The sequence below is a fragment of the Talaromyces rugulosus genome, chromosome I, assembly GCF_013368755.1.
Source record: "Talaromyces rugulosus chromosome I, complete sequence".
Taxonomy (NCBI): domain Eukaryota; kingdom Fungi; phylum Ascomycota; class Eurotiomycetes; order Eurotiales; family Trichocomaceae; genus Talaromyces; species Talaromyces rugulosus.
Genome location: NC_049561.1, coordinates 5,340,939 through 5,359,687, shown reverse-complemented (window position 1 = coordinate 5,359,687; position 18,749 = coordinate 5,340,939). Strand labels below are relative to the sequence as shown.

Sequence of the window (18,749 nt, the reverse complement as noted above, 5' to 3'; positions counted from 1 at the left end):
TGTTCTTAGTTTCGAGTTACTCCACCCTCTTTTTTACTTTGCATACACATATCTCAGATTCATATCATTCGATCACCAATGCCTACCAATCGCGCTGCTTACCAACCTGGCCAAAAGGCCTTTTCTCTCGAAGTTAGAGAAGCGCCGTATCCCTCTGCAGAGGCCGATAAAATTGTGGTGAAAAACGGCGCCGTTGCCATCAACCCAATCGACTGGCTCATCCAGTCCCGAGGTGATATAATGTTCACCCATCTTGCCTACCCATTTGTCCTTGGCTCGGACGTGGCTGGAGAAGTGGTTGAGGTTGGTAAGAATGTGACTCGCTTCAAAGTCGGAGACCGTGTGCTTGGTTTCACTCGTGGAAGTGATGCAAAAATAAATGACCCTGCAGAGGGTGGCTTTCAGCTATATACCGTGTTGCGTCCTAACATGGTCTCGCATATTCCGGACGAACTGCCTTATGAGTCTGCCGCCGCTGTTCCTCTTGGACTTGCTACTGCCGCTGCAGGTCTTTTTGAAGAGACCGAATTGGCCCTCGACTTACCTTCCGAGCCGGCCAAACCATTTAATGGAAAGACACTCATTATTTGGGGAGGCTCTACTAGTGTCGGGGTCAATGCGATTCAGCTAAGTGTTGCTGCCGGATATGAGGTATTCACTACAGCCTCGCCCAAGAACCACAAGTACCTCAAATCATTAGGTGCTAGTGAAATATTCGATTACAAAAGCCCTACCGTTGTCGCCGACATGGCTCGAGCTCTAAAAGGGAAATCTACCGCAGGTGCTCTATCCATTGGCCAAGGTGCTGCTGAGAAATGCATGGAAGTCTTGAACAATTCAAGCGGTAACAAGTTTATCGCCATGGCTTCTTTCCCTGTTCCTCAGAAAGAGCCCCAGATCCTGGTTTTCTTCCGCACTGTTGTCTTTTTCGTCTCCTGGATGATCTCTTTCAAAGTAAAGGGGTTCTTCAAGGACATCAAGTCTAACTTGCTCAATGCTGGTATGATCACTAACAGTAATGTATGCAAGGCCATATTCGTTGATTATCTTCCAAAGGCTCTCACTGCAGGCACTTTTACGCCTGCACCAAAGGCTGAGGTTGTCGGACATGGTCTTGAACACATTCAAGATGGTTTTGACGCCCAGAAGAAGGGTGTTTCTGCAAGTAAGATTGTTGTCACTTTATAAAGCGCACACTATTATTTCATTCCATTTATTCCGCCAACTGGTCACTTCTTTGCAGGTATATCCTTTCCTTTTGGTCAATGATATATTAGAACATTTGACTTTCGATATTTTATTATTTTTCATCGTTGTTTCACGCTAGCTATTGCAATGGACTTCCGAGACTATAGTACTTTCTATGGGGTTTACAGCGTTAATTGCCCAAGGTAGAGTGGTAAATAGTTTTCAAATAGAAAAATACATTTATCTTGTGATAACAAATCTAAATATGAAGTTGGGGTGCTAATGTCGTTGGTGAACAAATAAATAGCGTCAATCATATAGACATCTGTGGAATCGTCCATATACATGTAATAATAGAACGAGTAAAAATTTTTTAAATTATAAATTCGATTTCAAAATATATGAACAAAAATTCCTTCTCTCTTATGCATTCTTTTTTTTTTTTTTTTAGAAAAAACAAGGTGAACCCAGGACAATGATATGTTGCCTACTGTGATAATGCCAAATTACCAAATCCGGTTTAGCTCGGTTTGGATCTCGACATGGGTAAGCGCCAGTGACTACGAGCCTCCTTGTGTAGCCTGATTCATTCAAGTTCTTCCACTTAACCAACACAACATTTAAATGTTAAATTGCATTGCCACCCTGAAAATCGGTGATATCAAAGGTATTCAACAGTAATCGATGCTATGGCCCTGTTTGGGAAGCAAAACGTTGGTTCGCTTGACGCCCTGCTCAACCGCCCACGCTCGTCAAGCTGGCAGGAGTTTCTAAAACAGCCCTGTGTTTTTCTTGCACGCAAGTTTTATACCTGGCAATCAAGAATACCCACTCAGCCAATTACAACCCCCATCTCTGTGGTTTGCGTCTCAGACACCCATAACAGCCAGCCGGCTTTACCAGATGGAGATGTCCTAATCCATGCTGGAGATCTGACTCAATCAGGATCTCTGACGGAGTTAAAAGTGACTGTGGACTGGTTACGCGCCCAGCCACATCCGAATAAGATAGTGGTTGCTGGGAATCATGACCTGTGTCTTGACGCCAATTACCACAGCGCAGCATCTTCTACACATACATCCAAAGCTCAAGATGAATATTTCGACTGGGGAGATATAATATACCTCCAGAACTCAGAAACAACCATAACATGTCAGAACGGGCGTTCGATCCGTATTTACGGTAGCCCATACTCAGCCCGTCACGGTAACTGGGCCTTTCAGTATCCTCGTTCTGAGAATATATGGAAGGGTGAGATACCTGATGATATCGACATACTGATAACACATGGCCCGCCACGCGCACATCTTGACCTCATGACGCTCGGATGCGTGCATTTATTGCAGGAGGTGTGGCGTGTTCGTCCGCGCTTGCATGTATTTGGACATGTCCATGAAGGGGCGGGAACCGAATGGCTGCAATTCGATGCACTGCAGGATCTATATGAACGCACTGTAGTCTCAGGAGGTGGAGTTTGGAATGTTTTACGCATGATAAAAGAACTTGTACCGGAATTTTTCAAATCTCCTACTGAAGCGAAATGTCAACTTGTGAACCCAGCCATTGTTGGCGGTCTCCGAGATGAGAAACGGCGGCAGCCTATAAGGGTCACCATTTAGAAAGCTGTCTAGTTTTCAAATGTTGTTTCAAGTAGTAGCTTAAGCGATAGGCCCAGGATATATTATGTATTATTATTAGCATTATATGTATGTATCGAGGAAAAATTCCCTGGCTTATAGTCCACATAGGATTGATGTCGTTTTCTAAACAAACAATGTATGAGGCTCTTCCATAATAACTTTTTTCCTCAGAAATTGCTCACTCCTATCTCTCTCTGGAGGGACCTCTCCGTTGTCGTCTGGTATGATCAGTGTTTGCTCCAAACTCGGCACCTGCTCAACCCAGCTTGGTTCCTTTTCCAGTACTTTCGGCCGAGCTCTCAATTCATCCTCCATTTCCTCAGACGTGATGATTGCGGGGCAATCTCGTGGTATTCCGCGCTCAATGAGCCGGTTGAACGCCCTTGTTAGGTAGTAAGGCAAAACAGCAAGGATGGCATATCGCTCTGGGTCCGGGTCTTTAGGGTCGGGGATTGCGGAGACTGCCCAGGATGATTGATTAAAGAAATATTCAATCTCATTGCGTAGGCCAACTGTCCACCCTGCCACAATATATTCATACATGAGATATAGCGATTCGGTGGGTGTGTTCCCCTTTCTGAGGCCAAATTGCCCAACGTACTTCGACCGATGCTTCAGTATCCACGAGACTGTAGGAGAATTATCGGGACAGGTTGCATTAAGCAACATAAACCGCCGCATCCCAGCAAGAAGACGCGAGACTCGTCGCATCGTAAGGAATAAAGCTACCTTTGGTGAGCAAGATGTCGAAGGGATCAAATATTTGTTGGTCTGGACCTGTTTGTGATAGCGGTGGAAGGTTTGCAAGACACTTTTGTTGGAAGGGTATAAACCCAAAACTTGAACTCGGCACGTTGTTAACCACTGGGTGACTGTAAGGGGTGGGTTTTACACGTGGACTCAGGGTGTAAGACTACCAGTCCAAAAGAACAAAAGTGATGTACATACCAATGTCAATATTTCGAGTCTTTACTACCGCCCCAAAAAATGGTTCAATTTTGAACAGTTCAGCGGAGAAAAATAAATGTTTCAGGTATTCCAAGTTTCTTTGATCATGCTAGACCCAGCTAGTTATGCCGCTACAGTCCGCCGTACCAGACCGTGAAGGCTTCGCAATACGAGCTCAAATGTTATCTCAGGCAATTTCAATATTATATCGATACATAGTAAATAATCATTTATCATTTTCACTTAATACCAGGTGTCACCGTTGGGCAGCCAACATTTGATGTAGCGCCGTAACATCATTGGCTGAGCTTAATTATGAGCCGTTTACGCTTCGGGCCGGTGGCGAACATTCTTCCTTTCGACAACCTTTAATAAACGACGACCAACACCTTGATCCTACATAGACAGCTGCTATCTGTTCCCTTGCGCCAATGGGCCTAAGACAGGCTACTCCGCTAGCCTGTTTGCGTGTATTAGCAGCCTTTGGACCTGACCACGACTGCGGCTAAGGCTAGTAGCCGACACGTATGCATTTCATACTAGAGCCATTCTACTAGGCGCTTTCCTAGACCGGCTCAATGAAGATGAACACACAGGGAGCAGGGGATATTGCTGGTAACCCCATTCCGGTTCGGTCGGGACGACCCCGTCGGAGACAATGGGCCCCTAAGGTTCGGACCGGATGTATGACCTGCAAGTAAGGAGATCATTATGTAACTTTGCCGTCGAATCACTAAGTAGTCTAGAATCCGTCGAGTCAAGTGCGATGAAACTAGGCCCAGGTATGGCATCTGTTTTTTTAAACTCTGGTAATATCCTAATAGTACTGTGTCAGCTGTCAAAGATGCCTATCGACCGGACGAAAATGCGATGGCTATGAAAATATCGAGTCCGTGAGCATTAGTGACACCTCAAGTTCATCGCCACAGAAATTGCAGATAGTGGCCTCTCCTGCAAATTCGTTACCTACCTTATTATCAACCCCATCAACACAGTGTTTGCTTCCCGGTGACGAGATGGAGAATCAACATTTCGACTTTTTCCGATCAGTAACCACCACGAACCTAGCCTCTTTCTTGGATGCCGGATTCTGGTCTAACAATATTTTGCAAGCATCTCATCAGTATCCTGCATTATTTTACGCCACTACTGCGTTTGGCAGCATACATCGCTCCTTTCTAAGCGATGGTACACCGGCTACCGTCCCCCGTGAGGATACTAATAGAGATGCTCAATTTTCCCTCCGACAATTCAATAAAGCTATTCGGTCATTGTCCCAGTTACTGTCACAAAATGAATACAGCGTCCTGGACCAGCAAGTCATTTTGACTACATGCATACTTTTTACCTGTCTTTGCGTACTCCAGGGTCGACAAGTCAAGGCGTTTATGCATGTCAACAGCGGTCTCAAGATGATACACCAATGGAGACTCAACGGCCAAAGTCTACGTGGGTCAGGCAATAAGAGTGCCGGTATAGACGCACTTATCCTAGCCTTTACGCGCCTTGACACTCAGATCCGCCCGTATATTGATGGCCAGGAATCCATTCTGCAATGGGCAGGCGATCAAGTGATTCTAGCACCCTCCAAACTTCCTTTTGAATCACTTCTCCAAGCATACAAGGACCTCGAGGCGATATTTAACCATGTTATGCGGGTAGCCCTTGGACAAAGCTCTAGCCCTAGGCAGTGTTCTTCTCCAGAAGACGAAATAGAAAGACTAAGAGATCAGTCCGTTGCATGGGACAACCGGCTCGCCGTCTTTTTGGCAAAGAATACCGTACCTCTGAACGAGGCGGATGAGAACGCTTTGGATTTACTTCGACTTCGACGGGCGTTTATGAACCTTTTCTTTATGCTCAAATTATTCTTATATGATCCAGACAACAAGCTGACGCCGACTTACCACGAGATACTCCAACTAGCGGCCAAGTTTCTCCAACATAAAGACTATGATGAAAACCCGTCGTTAGGTTTACCCGACGACGCCATTCGAGAGCAACAGCCACAACATCCAATTTTCACTCTAGCCACCGGCGTGATTGAGCCTCTATTCATAATTGGAGCGCGCTGCCGCGATCCCACGCTTCGACGGAAAGCTCTGCACCTGCTCCAGCTTTACCCACGCCGTGAAGGGATTTGCGAGGGCATGTTGGCCGAGAAAATCGTGCGCGCGGTGATTGACATTGAGGAGAATAACTGTCTGCGGAGCATGGACTACCGCCAGTCTCATTCTTCTACTACCACCAGTAGTTCATTTACTTGTCTATCCCCGATTTCATCACCTTCATCGGCTTCGGATACGCTTTCGGCGTTTGGGTATTCGTACCCAGACTCGATTTCTGCATCGACCAACTCTGTCTCACCAGCGGATAACGATATCCCATTCTTGAGTCCGTGTTCCGAAGAAGGTCAAATAGTGTGCAAACTCCATCGAGTAGTGAAAATTCAGTATCTACTTTTGACTGAACGTCAGCTGAAAATCGTCATGTGGACGGCGGAAGATTTGCAGTTGAAGAGAAAGGGCAGAGTACTGGTGTCCTCGTGGTGGTGATTACTCCCCAATCACTTAATATCACGAGTCAACCCGGCTAGGTTCAAATGTTAAGTTCAATATTGAATATTCCAATGTCTCACGCACCATGCATGTGTAAACCATTCACAAGTATTATATCAACTGTATCTAATATAGGAAATAAAGTATATATACATTAATGTCCACGTATCGTCTCACCCCCACAGAATATTTAATCTCTGCCATCCTCTCGCTTTGATAGGGACGTTTTCAGGATCATTCTGCGCTTCCTCAATGGCCTGTCGCACCGGCACATCTTCAAGAGGGACGAATTTCGTCCTTCTGATGAATTTGTAGCCCAAATACACGACGAGAACAAGTGGGATGTCCCTGTATTCGTTATTAGCTGACGATCCAAGCAGTTTGAAGAGAGAGACATACAGATAGCTAGAGACAAAAGACGATGGATCCCAGTTTCCTTTAGTAAACACGGCGAACCCACCGGTCAACAGTAGGATAGCGCAGGATACCAACGCAAACCATGACCCGTACGCTAATTAAATTAGTAAAAAAAATAAAAATAAACATGGCTTCCATGTTATACGAATGAAGGGACAAACGTACGAGTTAGAGAATTATGCCATGGCAACTCATCCGGCGAAATCCCCTGCTTTTTCAACGCCTGCATCAGGCGGATATGATTCAGCGCAATTGCCATCCAACTAATCAGCACGCCGGCTGCCGTCAAGTCGACAAACCACCAAAACACAGTCAGTGCATTACTGGACACACACATGTACGAAAGGAACGAAAACGCGACTTGCAGAGCGACACACATGTACGGGATGCCGTACGGTGTTGTCCTCAGGAAAATCTTGGGAGCGTGACCCTTGATCGCCAGTCCATAGAGTGTCCGGGTCCCTGCGAGAATGGATTGATTGGAAGCAGACCATGCCGATGTCAAGACAACGGCGTTGACAATCGACGGGATTGCCTTTATTCCTGCGTCAGAGGCTGCAATCACAAATGGGCTCTGTGTAGCAGTGCCAGACTCATCATTTAGACGGTCATCCTTGCTCGAGACCAGCATACCCACGATCAGAATCGCAAGCAGATAAAAAATGGTCAGCCGGGCGAAGACGCGTTTGCAGGCCTTGGGGATGTTTTGGCGCGGATTCTTAGTCTCAGCTGCGGCCATGGCGAGCGATTCGACCCCAGAGAAGGAGTATACCGCACTACTGAGGACCGCCCAAAAGCCCAAAAAGCGGCCCCAGGAACCGTCGGCAATGTACTCGACAAAGGGGCCTGGGGAATTCCAATAGTGAAAGCCCAGACGAGGCTTTCCAGGAACCCCCCCAAGGTCAATCACCAGGCCCAGGATAATCACGCCAATAACAAGAAGGATCTTGAGCAGCGCAAAGAAAAACTCGACTTCGCCGTAAACGCCGACAAAGATGACAGCGACCAGCACCGAGAGAATTAGGAGAACGGTCACCCAGACGGCCGGATTGACGCTCTCGTTCCAGTACTGAATGAGCACGACTGCCGCCGACACCTCGCTGGGGACGGACATGAAGGCGCCATAGACAACATTCCATCCAACTGCAAACGCCAGGCCGGGGTCGACCAGGATCTCCGAGTGCCGGACAAATGAACCGGTGACGGGGAAAAGCGCAGTGACTTCGGCCAGCGCATACTGCACTGCGCAGACGATTGCGCCGACGAACAGATATCCCAGAAGAGAACCCAGGGGTCCGGCGGTAGCAATGGACGATCCAAGACCGAGGAAGAGACCGGTTCCCTATGCTGTTAGCTGGAGTTGTTATATAAATTGTTGTAGGTATTAATTTACAATAGCACCTGCGATGGCAATCATCTGAACGTGGCGCTGCTTCAACCCTCGCACGAGGTCTTTTCGCTCATGCTCGTCGACAATCTGCACATCTTCGTTGTACACATGGTGCGGCGTCACAGTCGTAGTGTTGCCATATCCACCATGTTTCTCTATTTCATCCTCCATAGCGAAGACTTGCAAAACAGTCCCTCGTCGAGTCTTGTTGTCGATGTTTTCAGTCGTCGTGTGAAGAATAGCCACGCGGCCGGTGGTCAAGAATCGCACGCAGGGTTACATCCGATCCGCTGTCAAAGGCGTTTTTACTGCCAAAAAAAATCACGCCATATCGAGCTGTTATCATCTCGAATTTACTAGCCAATCAGGTTCTGCGGTCCGATCTTTAGCGCTACAGCCAATCGTTTTACAGGAAAACATTACAGAGTACTCAACATTGAATACTTTTATGTCTGTCTAGATGTCGCTCATGGTCAAAAAGATAAATTTTTTAGGTTTACAAAGAGAACAACAACATTGGAATAGAAGATTGAACATTGGATATATCAATAACTTCAATATTGGTTGTTAACAATTATATATAACTAAGAGGTCCTACCTCTATATACAAGTAGGGCGCATTTGATAAATTCAAATTCCCAGACCGTCGAGTGGGGTCAACTAAATGTATGATCTGCATGTGACAAGCCACAAGCGAAATGATTAGCCATAATAACCATAGCCTGTGATATGTTCGAATTTCATTCATTTATTGTTCATTATGAATCATTCCTCATCAGCGGCTCAACGCGCACCTGATTGGATAGCGTGGTGGCGATGTGGGGGCAGTTCAATGAGACTGAACTATATAAAACAGATGGAATCTACTTCAATTAAAAGGGGGAAAAACATAATACAATCCTGACTCCTTCTTAATACACTACTACTGACAACTTAACTACGACCGCATCAATATCCACTGTTCACTTACCAATGAGTCTATCAGAAACCAACCTCAACTCTCCCGACACGATGCCACCATTCACACCCGGGCAATGCCTCTTATGTCCCAATCCTTCACCAAACTTTTCTGAGAGTATAATCCACATGCAAAAATCACACGGCCTGTTTATTCCACACCAAGAACACCTAGCAGTGGACCTCGAGACTCTTGTTGAATACTTGTATCTCATTATCTTTGGATACCGGGAATGTATACAATGCGGAACCGAGAGAGCCACTGTACAAGCTGTACAGCAGCACATGATCGGCAAGGGACACTGTCGATTTGATATCTCGGAAGAAGACTCGGAATTTGCCGAGTTCTACGACTTTGAAGACAGCGCCGAAAGTAGCATTGACGAGGAGACGGATCAAGAGACGACGGCGGCGACAAGCTCAAGTCTAAAGCCGCCACTGCTGGCTGATGAAGACTGGATTCATTTACCCTCTGGTAAAACCATATCGAAAAAATTATCAGCACAAGCAGATCAGCCGTTCATAACTCGGTTACACCGTCGAACTACTCGGCTCTTGTCTTCACAACTCGAATACTCCGTGGTTGAACCCGACGAACAAGAAAACTCTAGCAAAGAGGCAGCGGACACAAATAAAACACAAGCATTATCGAAGCGAGAGAAACGAGAAAAGGCAATGGTCACATACCAGCTAGCGAATATGACCGCAAACGACCGAAGTAGCTTAATGCACTTGCCCACGTCTCAACAGCGCTCTATACTAGCGGCGCAACACAGGCACGAAGACAAGATGCAGAAAATAGAGAGACAAAGGCAGACTCGAATTGAGCGCAAAGGGAACAAGAATTTGTATGCATACTGGAACACTGAGACGCCTGTTTATCAATGTGGTTAGATATAGCTACCAGTCCTTGTCTATCCATTTAATGCCTTATGACGTCTCTTAATGGCCATGTTTATCAACAACCGGGAAGGTTAAAAGTAGCGTCGAAATAAAAATACGTAAAATGAACCAAACGGCCAGAGTCCTTGTGCGACATTAATCGCTCTGCTAGGCTTGTATAGTACGTAAATCCGCACTACGTATAATTCTTCGGAAAAAATACCCAAAACAGAAAACCGTAGAACAATCGCAGAAACAAGAAGATCATCAGGGGCCTCCCGATGACATCAATCTTCTTTAAAAAAAAGAATAATTTTTGTCAAGTGAGCCGAGCTTAAACTTGATTTACGTATGGATATCCAAGGCAATGATTAATGCCACGATAGGTCTGCCGTCTAGTCGATATAAGCATAACAATTAAAAACTCGAGAGAGAATTTCTGTTATTCAAACTCAGAGATCGACATAGACTAAGCAAAGCTCTAAGCGAAACTTCCTGAACCTCAGTTTCCTCTTCGGGAATCGCACGTGTCGATCGCGGCCATAGTGAGACATGCATTCTGACGGTCAACTGGATGTCTCAAACAATCTCACCAATGAGCCGGGCGAGTAATCATATAGTTCCCTGCTATCAGGGTATCTCGGCAGTGGATGAACACCTGTTAAGCGCGACACAGCCGGAAGTTTTGCGGAGTTTAATATGTACGTACTTGCTTTGCAACCCACTTTCGGCATGGATAGCGAGACCCGGATAGATGAGGATAAAAGGGAATTTATCGTTTTTAAAGATGGTGGATCAACTACCAAAACAAGAAACTGGTGTCTGAATTTATGACTTCAATGTTTAGATTAACTTGTAAACCTCGGCACTTGAGCGATTATTTAAAGAGAGGTGTATCCTCGCCAAATTGAATATCAATAAATCATCCTATCAATCTACTACTATCTTTATTATTTAATAAAATCATCACATCTATCAACAAAATGCAGCTCATCGCCTCCGTTGTCACGGCCGCCACGCTACTTGGAGCCTCGGTTCAGGCCCAGGAGCTCACTCTTGGACTCATGTCGCTGCGCTCAGTATCGCCCATCCACTTTGGCAGCATCAACGCTGCCAACAGCAAGTTCTGGATCTGGGGACCCGGTCCCAAGACCTACTGCCCTCCCAACGTCACCGGCTGCCAAAAGACCAACTCTACTCTTATCGACCTCTATGAGAATGGTGCTGCTGGTCTGGTAAGACATATTTAACCGAAAAAGAAAAAGAGATAACAGCAGTTAACATTTCTTTTATTTAGTACGCCAACGTCCCCGGTGGACAGGACGTCTTTGTCGCCCCAGACGGCTCGCTCTCCTTCACCGAGCCTCACACTGAGGGCGTCTTTCCCCCGGGCTCCATCGTGTACAGCGGCTTTACCTATACTGTACGTTGACCTTGAACACTTCTTTGTTACAGCCTCTAACATGAAATAAATATAGCCCCCCGCCGAGCCCGGCACCGTCGCCATTCTCGGATTCAATGGCAACGGCAGCACCGGCTTCGTTGCCTGCCCCCGAAGCGGCGCCTACCCATGGCAAATCTACGTTGACTTGCCCGGCAAAAACTACTCGTCAGACTGCCTGGGTTTTGACGTTGCTGCTGCCAACGTTACCAACGCCCCGATGCCATGGGAGTTCATTTAGAGGATTTGCAAGTTACTAGTAAAAGTTGGATATGGAATATGACATGGCTGCATGTACCCATGGAGATAATTATAACCAAGTCGTTCCTTATATTGTTGAGTAATGGATATGTTCAAAGAACAAAGAACAGTTGATATTGAACGGTAAATGCGGTCGGTAGAAGATGGTCGCTCGAAAATAGATTGTAGGTCTACATAACGACGTGTACTTGGGTTGAGTACTAAAATTAGATATGGCTTACTCCAAGGAGTTACCATTACATTAAATTATTGATTTCAAGTTTTCTGCTATTATTTTCAGCCATATTGATGCATTAATGTTGTACAACGTTAGTACTTGGTCATAAATTGGTGATTACTACATACGAAGTTGGGGGCAGGCCAGGCGTCTATATACCGATGCATATCATGTCATGTGTGTCTTCCGAAAAAATTATTCTGGCAAGTAATATATCAATACTACAGGTTTCATATTTATTGTAGACCCCACACAACATGCCAGCCCGGCACGCCATTGGCTGGACCGACTATACAAGATTCTGGGGCGATAGCTTAATCGGCCCTGCGTTTCCTATTGGCTGGATCTATCCGGATTTTGACCAGTATATACTGCAGGAACAAAACGTGGAGAGAACAATGGGATTTAGGCAGAATGAATCATTGATGTCTGCGCGAGTATTGGCTGGATCGTGAAACTGCTTGGTGTCATGGGGCAGGGAGTACCTGGGGATTGTTATGGAACTTTTGGGGGCACTACATATGTAAGGAATGGGTATAAAAAGCGTGTTTCCAGCACAGGTTTTGAATTATCATCATCATCAATAATCAATCACTCAATCTTCAGACTCTATAAAGACAATATCTCTGCTAAACATCCTCTTCACAATGCATTCATTCAACTTCATTCTCCCCCTTGTCTTCCTCGCCGGCTCCTCTCTTGCCGCTGTCCGTTTCCCTCCCCCTATCCGTTCGATGTCATTTTTATACTAATATCATACAGGATAAATGCCCAGACGGTAGCGATCCCCAAGTCGTCATCGGCTCCGAAAGCGTCTGCTGCCCCGGAATCATCAACATCGACGGCGATGAGGGCCCCGACTGCTGCGTCGGCGGCGCATACCCATCCTGCTTCCCCTTTTGCAGCAGCTCGTGGTCCTTGACATGTCAAACCAAAGTCCCCCTTACGGCTAGTGGGTATACGTCGATTGTGTACAGCAGCACTGCTGCTGCGGCCGAGGCGTCTACTACGGCCACAGCCACAGCTACAGCTTCAGATGCGAGTTTGACACCGTCGACTGGAAGAACAACGTTTGTGACTGCGACTAGTACTGGGGGAGTAACTGGTTCAACTGCTGAGTCTGTGGTTGCTGGTGCTGCGGCATTGGCGTTTCTAGGGGCAAATATTCAGGGATAGAGTTTCTGTCCCGAAGAGGAAATTTTGACGACACGGGGATACTTCAATGGCAACTTTGAACTTGTGGACTCTCTGAACTCTTTGAATTCTGTTCTGGATTGACTACTGGAGATACATGTAAAAATAAGGCAAAAGCATTATTCAATAGCGGAAATCTAAGAAACCTGACCTCGTGGCAACGCGAGCGGCCTGGTAACAGGTATACAATTACCGTTCTACTAATAATACGTCGCAAAATTTATTCATGTCACTATGTTTTGATACGTAATATAAAACCGGGACGTGATACATCTCGACACATTACGTGCAATTTCTGTGACGTATCAAGTTTTTGTTTCGTCTTGAACTTTGCAACCATTTTGTGGCTATGTAATGAAACATATGCAGAACCAACAAAAAAGGATTTTCTAAATTGATAGACCATAATACAAATTAGATACGTAGTGATGTTTGCAACGGTTTCCTATGCGTTATTAAATTTGCGACAGGTCGAAGAACGGTAACATCTCCGTGTTGCTATTTTGTTCATACTATTTCAATTTTGGAAAGAACCACACGGAAACATACTACATACGAAAATATTAAAACACCAAGCGATCTATAAAAAGAAATATCTAAAAAGCATGGTTATTTGTCAAATAACTAGTATTTCTGCGTCATTTCCGACTAACCGATACCAGCAATTCAATGTCGATCTTCTGGCCGGCGAGGCTGGGGCGGTTAGGGCCATTCCCGCACTAATGCTAAAATATTATATTTTAGTTATTATAAATATAAAAATGTATAAAAAAAACAGTACATAGGTATTATTAATTGGTTCTTGAACGGCATATCGGGTTAAAGTTCTGCGACGAGGCAGTGTAGTACGTAGCAGTGGCCCACATCGTGGCTCAGGGGGCATCAATTGGGTGGATCCTGCAGGAACGAACGCGAACCAACATGGAGGTTTAGGCAGTAGAGATCTTTCCCTTATTATTGGCTGGAGCTATGTATATTTAGACCCAATGTACATTATGTAGTATATCCAACTCAAAAAGGAAGAACAACATGATCTAGGCAGCATGATTTTATGCTCGGTAGTGTGACTGGGGGCCGCAGAGCTGTGTTAGTCTTGCCCTAATACGTGTTTATTGCATGTAGCTGGAGTATCAATTGATGATCCTGTTGGGTTGTATGAAATGTTAAATCTGGGTATAAAGAGAATGCTTCCATCGGGCGTTTAGAATTACCATCATCAATCAGTCAATCAATCAGTCAATCAAAGAATTCTACAAATATCAACATCTATTCTTCAAAATGAGCACATTCAAAGTCTCTCTCGGCCTTTTGTGCCTCGCCGGCTCTTCGTTTGCTGTACGTCTGCTCTACTAATTTTTCCCCCGTATTTCTTTATACTGGCTGTGGCTAATCACTATACAGGGCACGGTAACCGACACTGCATCCGCATACACCACCACGGCATACACCAACACTGCACCCACCGCGGGCGCTTCTGGTGCGTCTACCCTGTCCGGATGGGATACCACCGCGACAGGAGCGACTACAGGATGGGGTTCTACTGCCACGGGAGCAACCACAGGATGGGGCACCACTGTGAAAGGAACTACAAGAGGATGGGATACCACTGCTACAGGAGCGACTACAGCAGGGGGTTCTACTGCCACAGGAGCAACGACAGGACGGCCCTTTTTCGGACTTAACTTCTGGAATTGGAAGGATACTACTGCTACTGGAGTGACCACAGCGTGGGATAGCACTGCCACAGGAGCAACGACAGGATGGGATAGCACTGCTACTGGAGCGACCACAGGGTGGGATACCACTGCTACTGGAGCGACCACAGGGTGGGATACCACTGCTACTGGAGCAACTACAGGATGGGATACCACTGCTACTGGAGCGACCACAGGGTGGGATACCACTGCTACTGGAGCGACCACAGGGTGGGATACCACTGCTACTGGAGCAACTACAGGATGGGACACCACTGTGCAAGGCACAACGACAGCATGGACAACACGGGGAGCGCCCACAGGATTCACAACCCTTGTGTCTGCGACATCCGTGACAACTGCATAGCCTGTGGTGGCAAGTAGCGCGGGTGCAGGGACGGAGTTCACATAGGGTTTCCGGTTTCCCAAAAAGGAAATTCTACATCAATATCAATTTTCATTGTTTTAAACTCTTTGACTCCCTTTTCTAATAATAACTAGATATACCAATTAATTGATCTATGTACAGATCTAGATCTATATGTTTCTAACATCAATTCATATTAATCGGTATATTTGGCCAATCATCTCTGCAAAGACTGTTCTTTCTTAGTCCTATAATTTGATATACAGCGCGCTTACGTTGAAACAATCAACATTTGAATACATACTTACAATTTAGTATCAGCCTGTCATATTCTGTTTTGATATTGTGACTTGGCATGATATGCATGATATGCATGATAGGGAGTGCGGGGTAGTGCAGGCCTGATATGATCACTGATAACGATGAATCTTCGAGTCGTTCTCTTTCAGTCTTGACCTCTCCAGTCAGTGCAGCTGAATAAAGAGAAAAAATGGCATCCAGCAGTAAAAAAGAAACCTCCAGCTCAACCGGCGTCGAGCAGGACGACCTGACGATACCGGTTTGTGTATCCCACCTATATGCTACAAAAAAAAACAGATAACTAATGAAACAGGTCATTGACTTCTCATCATTCCTCCACGGCGACGAAACCGCACGAAAAAACACAGCGACAGCTATTCTACACGCCTTTCGTACCAGCGGATTCCTCTATCTCTCCAACTCTGGTATCCCACCTTCCACCATCTCCACCATCTTCTCGCACTCTGCCCACTTCTTCGCGCGCCCAACAACGCAAAAGGACTCCCTAGGATGGGATCGCCCGGAATCCAATCGTGGCTACGTTGCATTTGGTCGCGAAAAAGTGACTCAGTCCTCCGACCCTACCGAAATCCAGCGTCTGCGCTCGACAAACCCAGACTACAAGGAAACCATGGAAATAGGGCGCGAGAATGTTCCGGGGATGCCAAACCAGTGGCCAGACAAGTTTGATACCGAGGGTGTGCAGTTCACCAGCGTTATGAAGTCCTTCCACAACACTTGTAAGGACCTGCATGTCCAGCTGATGCGCGCGATCGCGCTGGGTATGGGTTTGAACCAGACGTTTTTTGATGAGTTCACTGCCGGTGGCGACAATACGCTGCGTCTGTTGCATTATCCGCCTGTTCTCAAGTCTGTATTTGCCGATAATAAAGACGCTGTTAGGGCTGGGCCTCATTCGGACTATGGCTCGGTCACGCTTTTGTTCCAGGACGACATTGGCGGTCTCGAGGTAAAATCGCCGCGAGGAACGTGGGTACGAGCTGCGCCTATCAAAAATACGGTGGTCATCAATGCGGGCGATTTGCTCGCTCGATGGAGTAATGATACTATCAAAAGTACAAACCACCGGGTGGTGCAGCCACCATACGAAGGCGAAGGCGAGCTGTATCCGCGGCGGTATAGTGTTGCGTATTTCTGCAATCCGGATTTTGATAAGCTGATTGAAGCGCTCCCGGGGACGTATACGACAGATAGTGAGAAAAAGTACAAGGCGATCAACAGTGGGGAGTACTTGGCTATGCGGCTGGCTGCTACGTATTGACATGTAAAATTTCTTATATAGTCTACAGACATTCATCCATATCTAGCATTTTCTACGTCGTCAAACCACGTAGGCAGAACGCCGTAATTGTACACCGTGCTCTTGACCTTGGTATAGCTCTCATATGCTTCGCGCCCATTCTCCTTGCCCATGCCACTCGTCTTGAACCCTCCCCATGCAGACGACGGGTCATTCAGATGATGCGCATTTACCCAGACAATACCGGCCTCGATTTTATCAGCCACCCGGTGCGCCTGGGTAAAGTCCTGCGTCCAGACGCTGGCCCCCAGGGCAAATTCTGTCCCATTTGCAATGCGTACGATCTCGTCTTCGGAATCACACCGCAGCAGCGCAATCACAGGGCCGAAAACCTCGTTGCAAGCCAAATGGGATTCGGCGTGTGTTTCGATGAGCGTGGGCTCGAAGAAGAACCCCTTTGACCCAAAGCGCGATCCTCCACAGAGAAGTTTGCCTCCTTCGGCGACTGCGCGTGCTGTGAATGCAGCGCATCGCTCGACTGCAGCTTCGTTAATGACTGCACCAATCTGCGTTTGCGGATCTGTTGGGTCGCCGATACGCAGTGCCTTCGTTCTTGTCGTCAGAAGCGCGACAAACTCGTCGTATATATCCGTATGCACCAGTAATCGACTGCCTGTCACACACGTCTGCCCACTGGCAATAAAACTGGCAAACAGGGCTGCTTTGACAGCGAGCTCGACCTCGACGCTGGGGAAGATACACACAGGCGCTTTCCCACCCAGCTCGGCTGTGATAGGAATCAAATTGAGCGCAGCCCCCGGCGCAATAGCCCTATACGTCTCCAGGCCACCTGTCAGATCGATCCTGGCTAAATGCTTGCTCTCGCACAGGAATTTACCAGTATCTCGGCCGTATCCAGAGATGATTTGCAGCGATCCAGATGGTAACCCTGCTTCCTGAAACAAATCGCCCATTTTGAGAATCGAAATCGGCGCCAGCTCTGACGGTTTCACAATGACAATGTTCCCAGCGGCGAGTGCAGCCCCAATCTTCTTCATACTGACCAAAATCGGATGATTCCAGGGGGTAATCAGAGCAACAACACCCAGCGGCTGACGCACCAGCGTATTGACAACGGGGCCCTTGAACGGCGTCACCGAGCCTTCATGCACTCGCGCCAGGCCAGCAAAGTACTCAAGCCACTCGGGGATGCGAGACAGCTGCGCCTGCATCTCGCGCACCGGCCGCCCTGTCTGGCGTACCTCGAGCTCAACGAACTCGGGCATGCGCGTGCGTAGCAAGGAGGCAGCTTTGGCGAGCACGTTGAAGCGCTGCGAGGCGTCGGCGCGCGGCCAGGCGCCATGCTTAAAATTGTGTAGGGATCTGGAGATGATGTCGTCGACAGTAGCACGAGAAGTTGCATCGACACTGGCGATAAGAGATTCATCCGCTGGATTAGTGACCACCAGGGTGTCAGCGGAGGGGGGCGCGTGGACGCCGTTGACCCAGTTGGAGATGTGTAAAGTGGTCATTGTGAAAGTTGGTTTGTGTGAGTTTATACCAGTCGAGCTGGTGGTTGTTCAATAATAATGTTGACTTGAGGGGTTCAACTGGTCAACCCCGCAGATAACATGCAGCCAAGACTGATACTGCAGGTACAGGTAGAAGTTAGCTCGAATACTAAGAGATTATATAGTAGAATGCTCGGTGAGATTTAAAAAATTGCTTTAGACTTGGATTTAATAAAAAGCAGCCTCTATACTAACAAATTACATAGTAAAAACCTTGAAGATATTATTTGGCGCGGGCGCCGGAGATCAAAGACTTTATCCATTGATGATACATGTACTTACTCCAAGACAAACTTGTGGGAGTAAACTAGATACGTTGAATTCAGTTTCTGGTTGATAAATAGCAGGTTACATTGGAAAGGATTGCCCAATTCTGGCGCGTATCAAAGATGAACAATCAAGGACATTCCCAGGATCATATATCACACAGGCATGTTTTTACAGTATGATTGGGGGGTATTCG

The 18,749-nt window shown here is 46.7% G+C and overlaps 11 protein-coding genes across 11 annotated transcripts; 8 read left to right on the top strand and 3 right to left on the bottom strand.

The window, feature by feature from the left end:
- Positions 1–78: 78 nt before the first annotated feature.
- On the top strand, positions 79–1,188 carry TRUGW13939_01837 (uncharacterized protein; the record flags this gene model as incomplete). Its single annotated transcript, XM_035485034.1, has 1 exon — positions 79–1,188. The coding sequence occupies one exon, from the start codon at positions 79–81 to the stop codon at positions 1,186–1,188; it is 1,110 nt and encodes a 369-aa protein (XP_035340927.1).
- Positions 1,189–1,877: 689 nt separating this feature from the next.
- On the top strand, positions 1,878–2,807 carry TRUGW13939_01836 (uncharacterized protein; the record flags this gene model as incomplete). Its single annotated transcript, XM_035485033.1, has 1 exon — positions 1,878–2,807. The coding sequence occupies one exon, from the start codon at positions 1,878–1,880 to the stop codon at positions 2,805–2,807; it is 930 nt and encodes a 309-aa protein (XP_035340926.1).
- Positions 2,808–2,951: 144 nt separating this feature from the next.
- Positions 2,952–3,539, bottom strand: TRUGW13939_01835 (uncharacterized protein; the record flags this gene model as incomplete). The annotated part of the gene is made up of 1 exon (XM_035485032.1): positions 2,952–3,539. One exon carries the CDS (start codon positions 3,537–3,539, stop codon positions 2,952–2,954), a length of 588 nt encoding a protein of 195 aa, XP_035340925.1.
- A 1,253-nt stretch (positions 3,540–4,792) lies between these two features.
- On the top strand, positions 4,793–6,331 carry TRUGW13939_01834 (uncharacterized protein; the record flags this gene model as incomplete). Its single annotated transcript, XM_035485031.1, has 1 exon — positions 4,793–6,331. One exon carries the CDS (start codon positions 4,793–4,795, stop codon positions 6,329–6,331), a length of 1,539 nt encoding a protein of 512 aa, XP_035340924.1.
- A 176-nt stretch (positions 6,332–6,507) lies between these two features.
- On the bottom strand, positions 6,508–8,312 carry TRUGW13939_01833 (uncharacterized protein; the record flags this gene model as incomplete). Its single annotated transcript, XM_035485030.1, has 4 exons — positions 6,508–6,682; positions 6,734–6,845; positions 6,917–8,093; positions 8,145–8,312. 4 exons carry the CDS (start codon positions 8,310–8,312, stop codon positions 6,508–6,510), a joined length of 1,632 nt encoding a protein of 543 aa, XP_035340923.1.
- An 840-nt stretch (positions 8,313–9,152) lies between these two features.
- TRUGW13939_01832 (uncharacterized protein) lies at positions 9,153–9,992 on the top strand (the record flags this gene model as incomplete). Its single annotated transcript, XM_035485029.1, has 1 exon — positions 9,153–9,992. The coding sequence occupies one exon, from the start codon at positions 9,153–9,155 to the stop codon at positions 9,990–9,992; it is 840 nt and encodes a 279-aa protein (XP_035340922.1).
- A 971-nt stretch (positions 9,993–10,963) lies between these two features.
- Positions 10,964–11,662, top strand: TRUGW13939_01831 (uncharacterized protein; the record flags this gene model as incomplete). Its single annotated transcript, XM_035485028.1, has 3 exons — positions 10,964–11,215; positions 11,278–11,403; positions 11,459–11,662. 3 exons carry the CDS (start codon positions 10,964–10,966, stop codon positions 11,660–11,662), a joined length of 582 nt encoding a protein of 193 aa, XP_035340921.1.
- Positions 11,663–12,546: 884 nt separating this feature from the next.
- TRUGW13939_01830 (uncharacterized protein) lies at positions 12,547–13,075 on the top strand (the record flags this gene model as incomplete). Its single annotated transcript, XM_035485027.1, has 2 exons — positions 12,547–12,606; positions 12,662–13,075. The coding sequence occupies 2 exons, from the start codon at positions 12,547–12,549 to the stop codon at positions 13,073–13,075; spliced, it is 474 nt and encodes a 157-aa protein (XP_035340920.1).
- Positions 13,076–14,371: 1,296 nt separating this feature from the next.
- Positions 14,372–15,154, top strand: TRUGW13939_01829 (uncharacterized protein; the record flags this gene model as incomplete). The annotated part of the gene is made up of 2 exons (XM_035485026.1): positions 14,372–14,428; positions 14,495–15,154. 2 exons carry the CDS (start codon positions 14,372–14,374, stop codon positions 15,152–15,154), a joined length of 717 nt encoding a protein of 238 aa, XP_035340919.1.
- Positions 15,155–15,644: 490 nt separating this feature from the next.
- On the top strand, positions 15,645–16,736 carry TRUGW13939_01828 (uncharacterized protein; the record flags this gene model as incomplete). The annotated part of the gene is made up of 2 exons (XM_035485025.1): positions 15,645–15,713; positions 15,768–16,736. The coding sequence occupies 2 exons, from the start codon at positions 15,645–15,647 to the stop codon at positions 16,734–16,736; spliced, it is 1,038 nt and encodes a 345-aa protein (XP_035340918.1).
- Positions 16,737–16,768: 32 nt separating this feature from the next.
- TRUGW13939_01827 (uncharacterized protein) lies at positions 16,769–18,247 on the bottom strand (the record flags this gene model as incomplete). The annotated part of the gene is made up of 1 exon (XM_035485024.1): positions 16,769–18,247. The coding sequence occupies one exon, from the start codon at positions 18,245–18,247 to the stop codon at positions 16,769–16,771; it is 1,479 nt and encodes a 492-aa protein (XP_035340917.1).
- Positions 18,248–18,749: the final 502 nt, after the last annotated feature.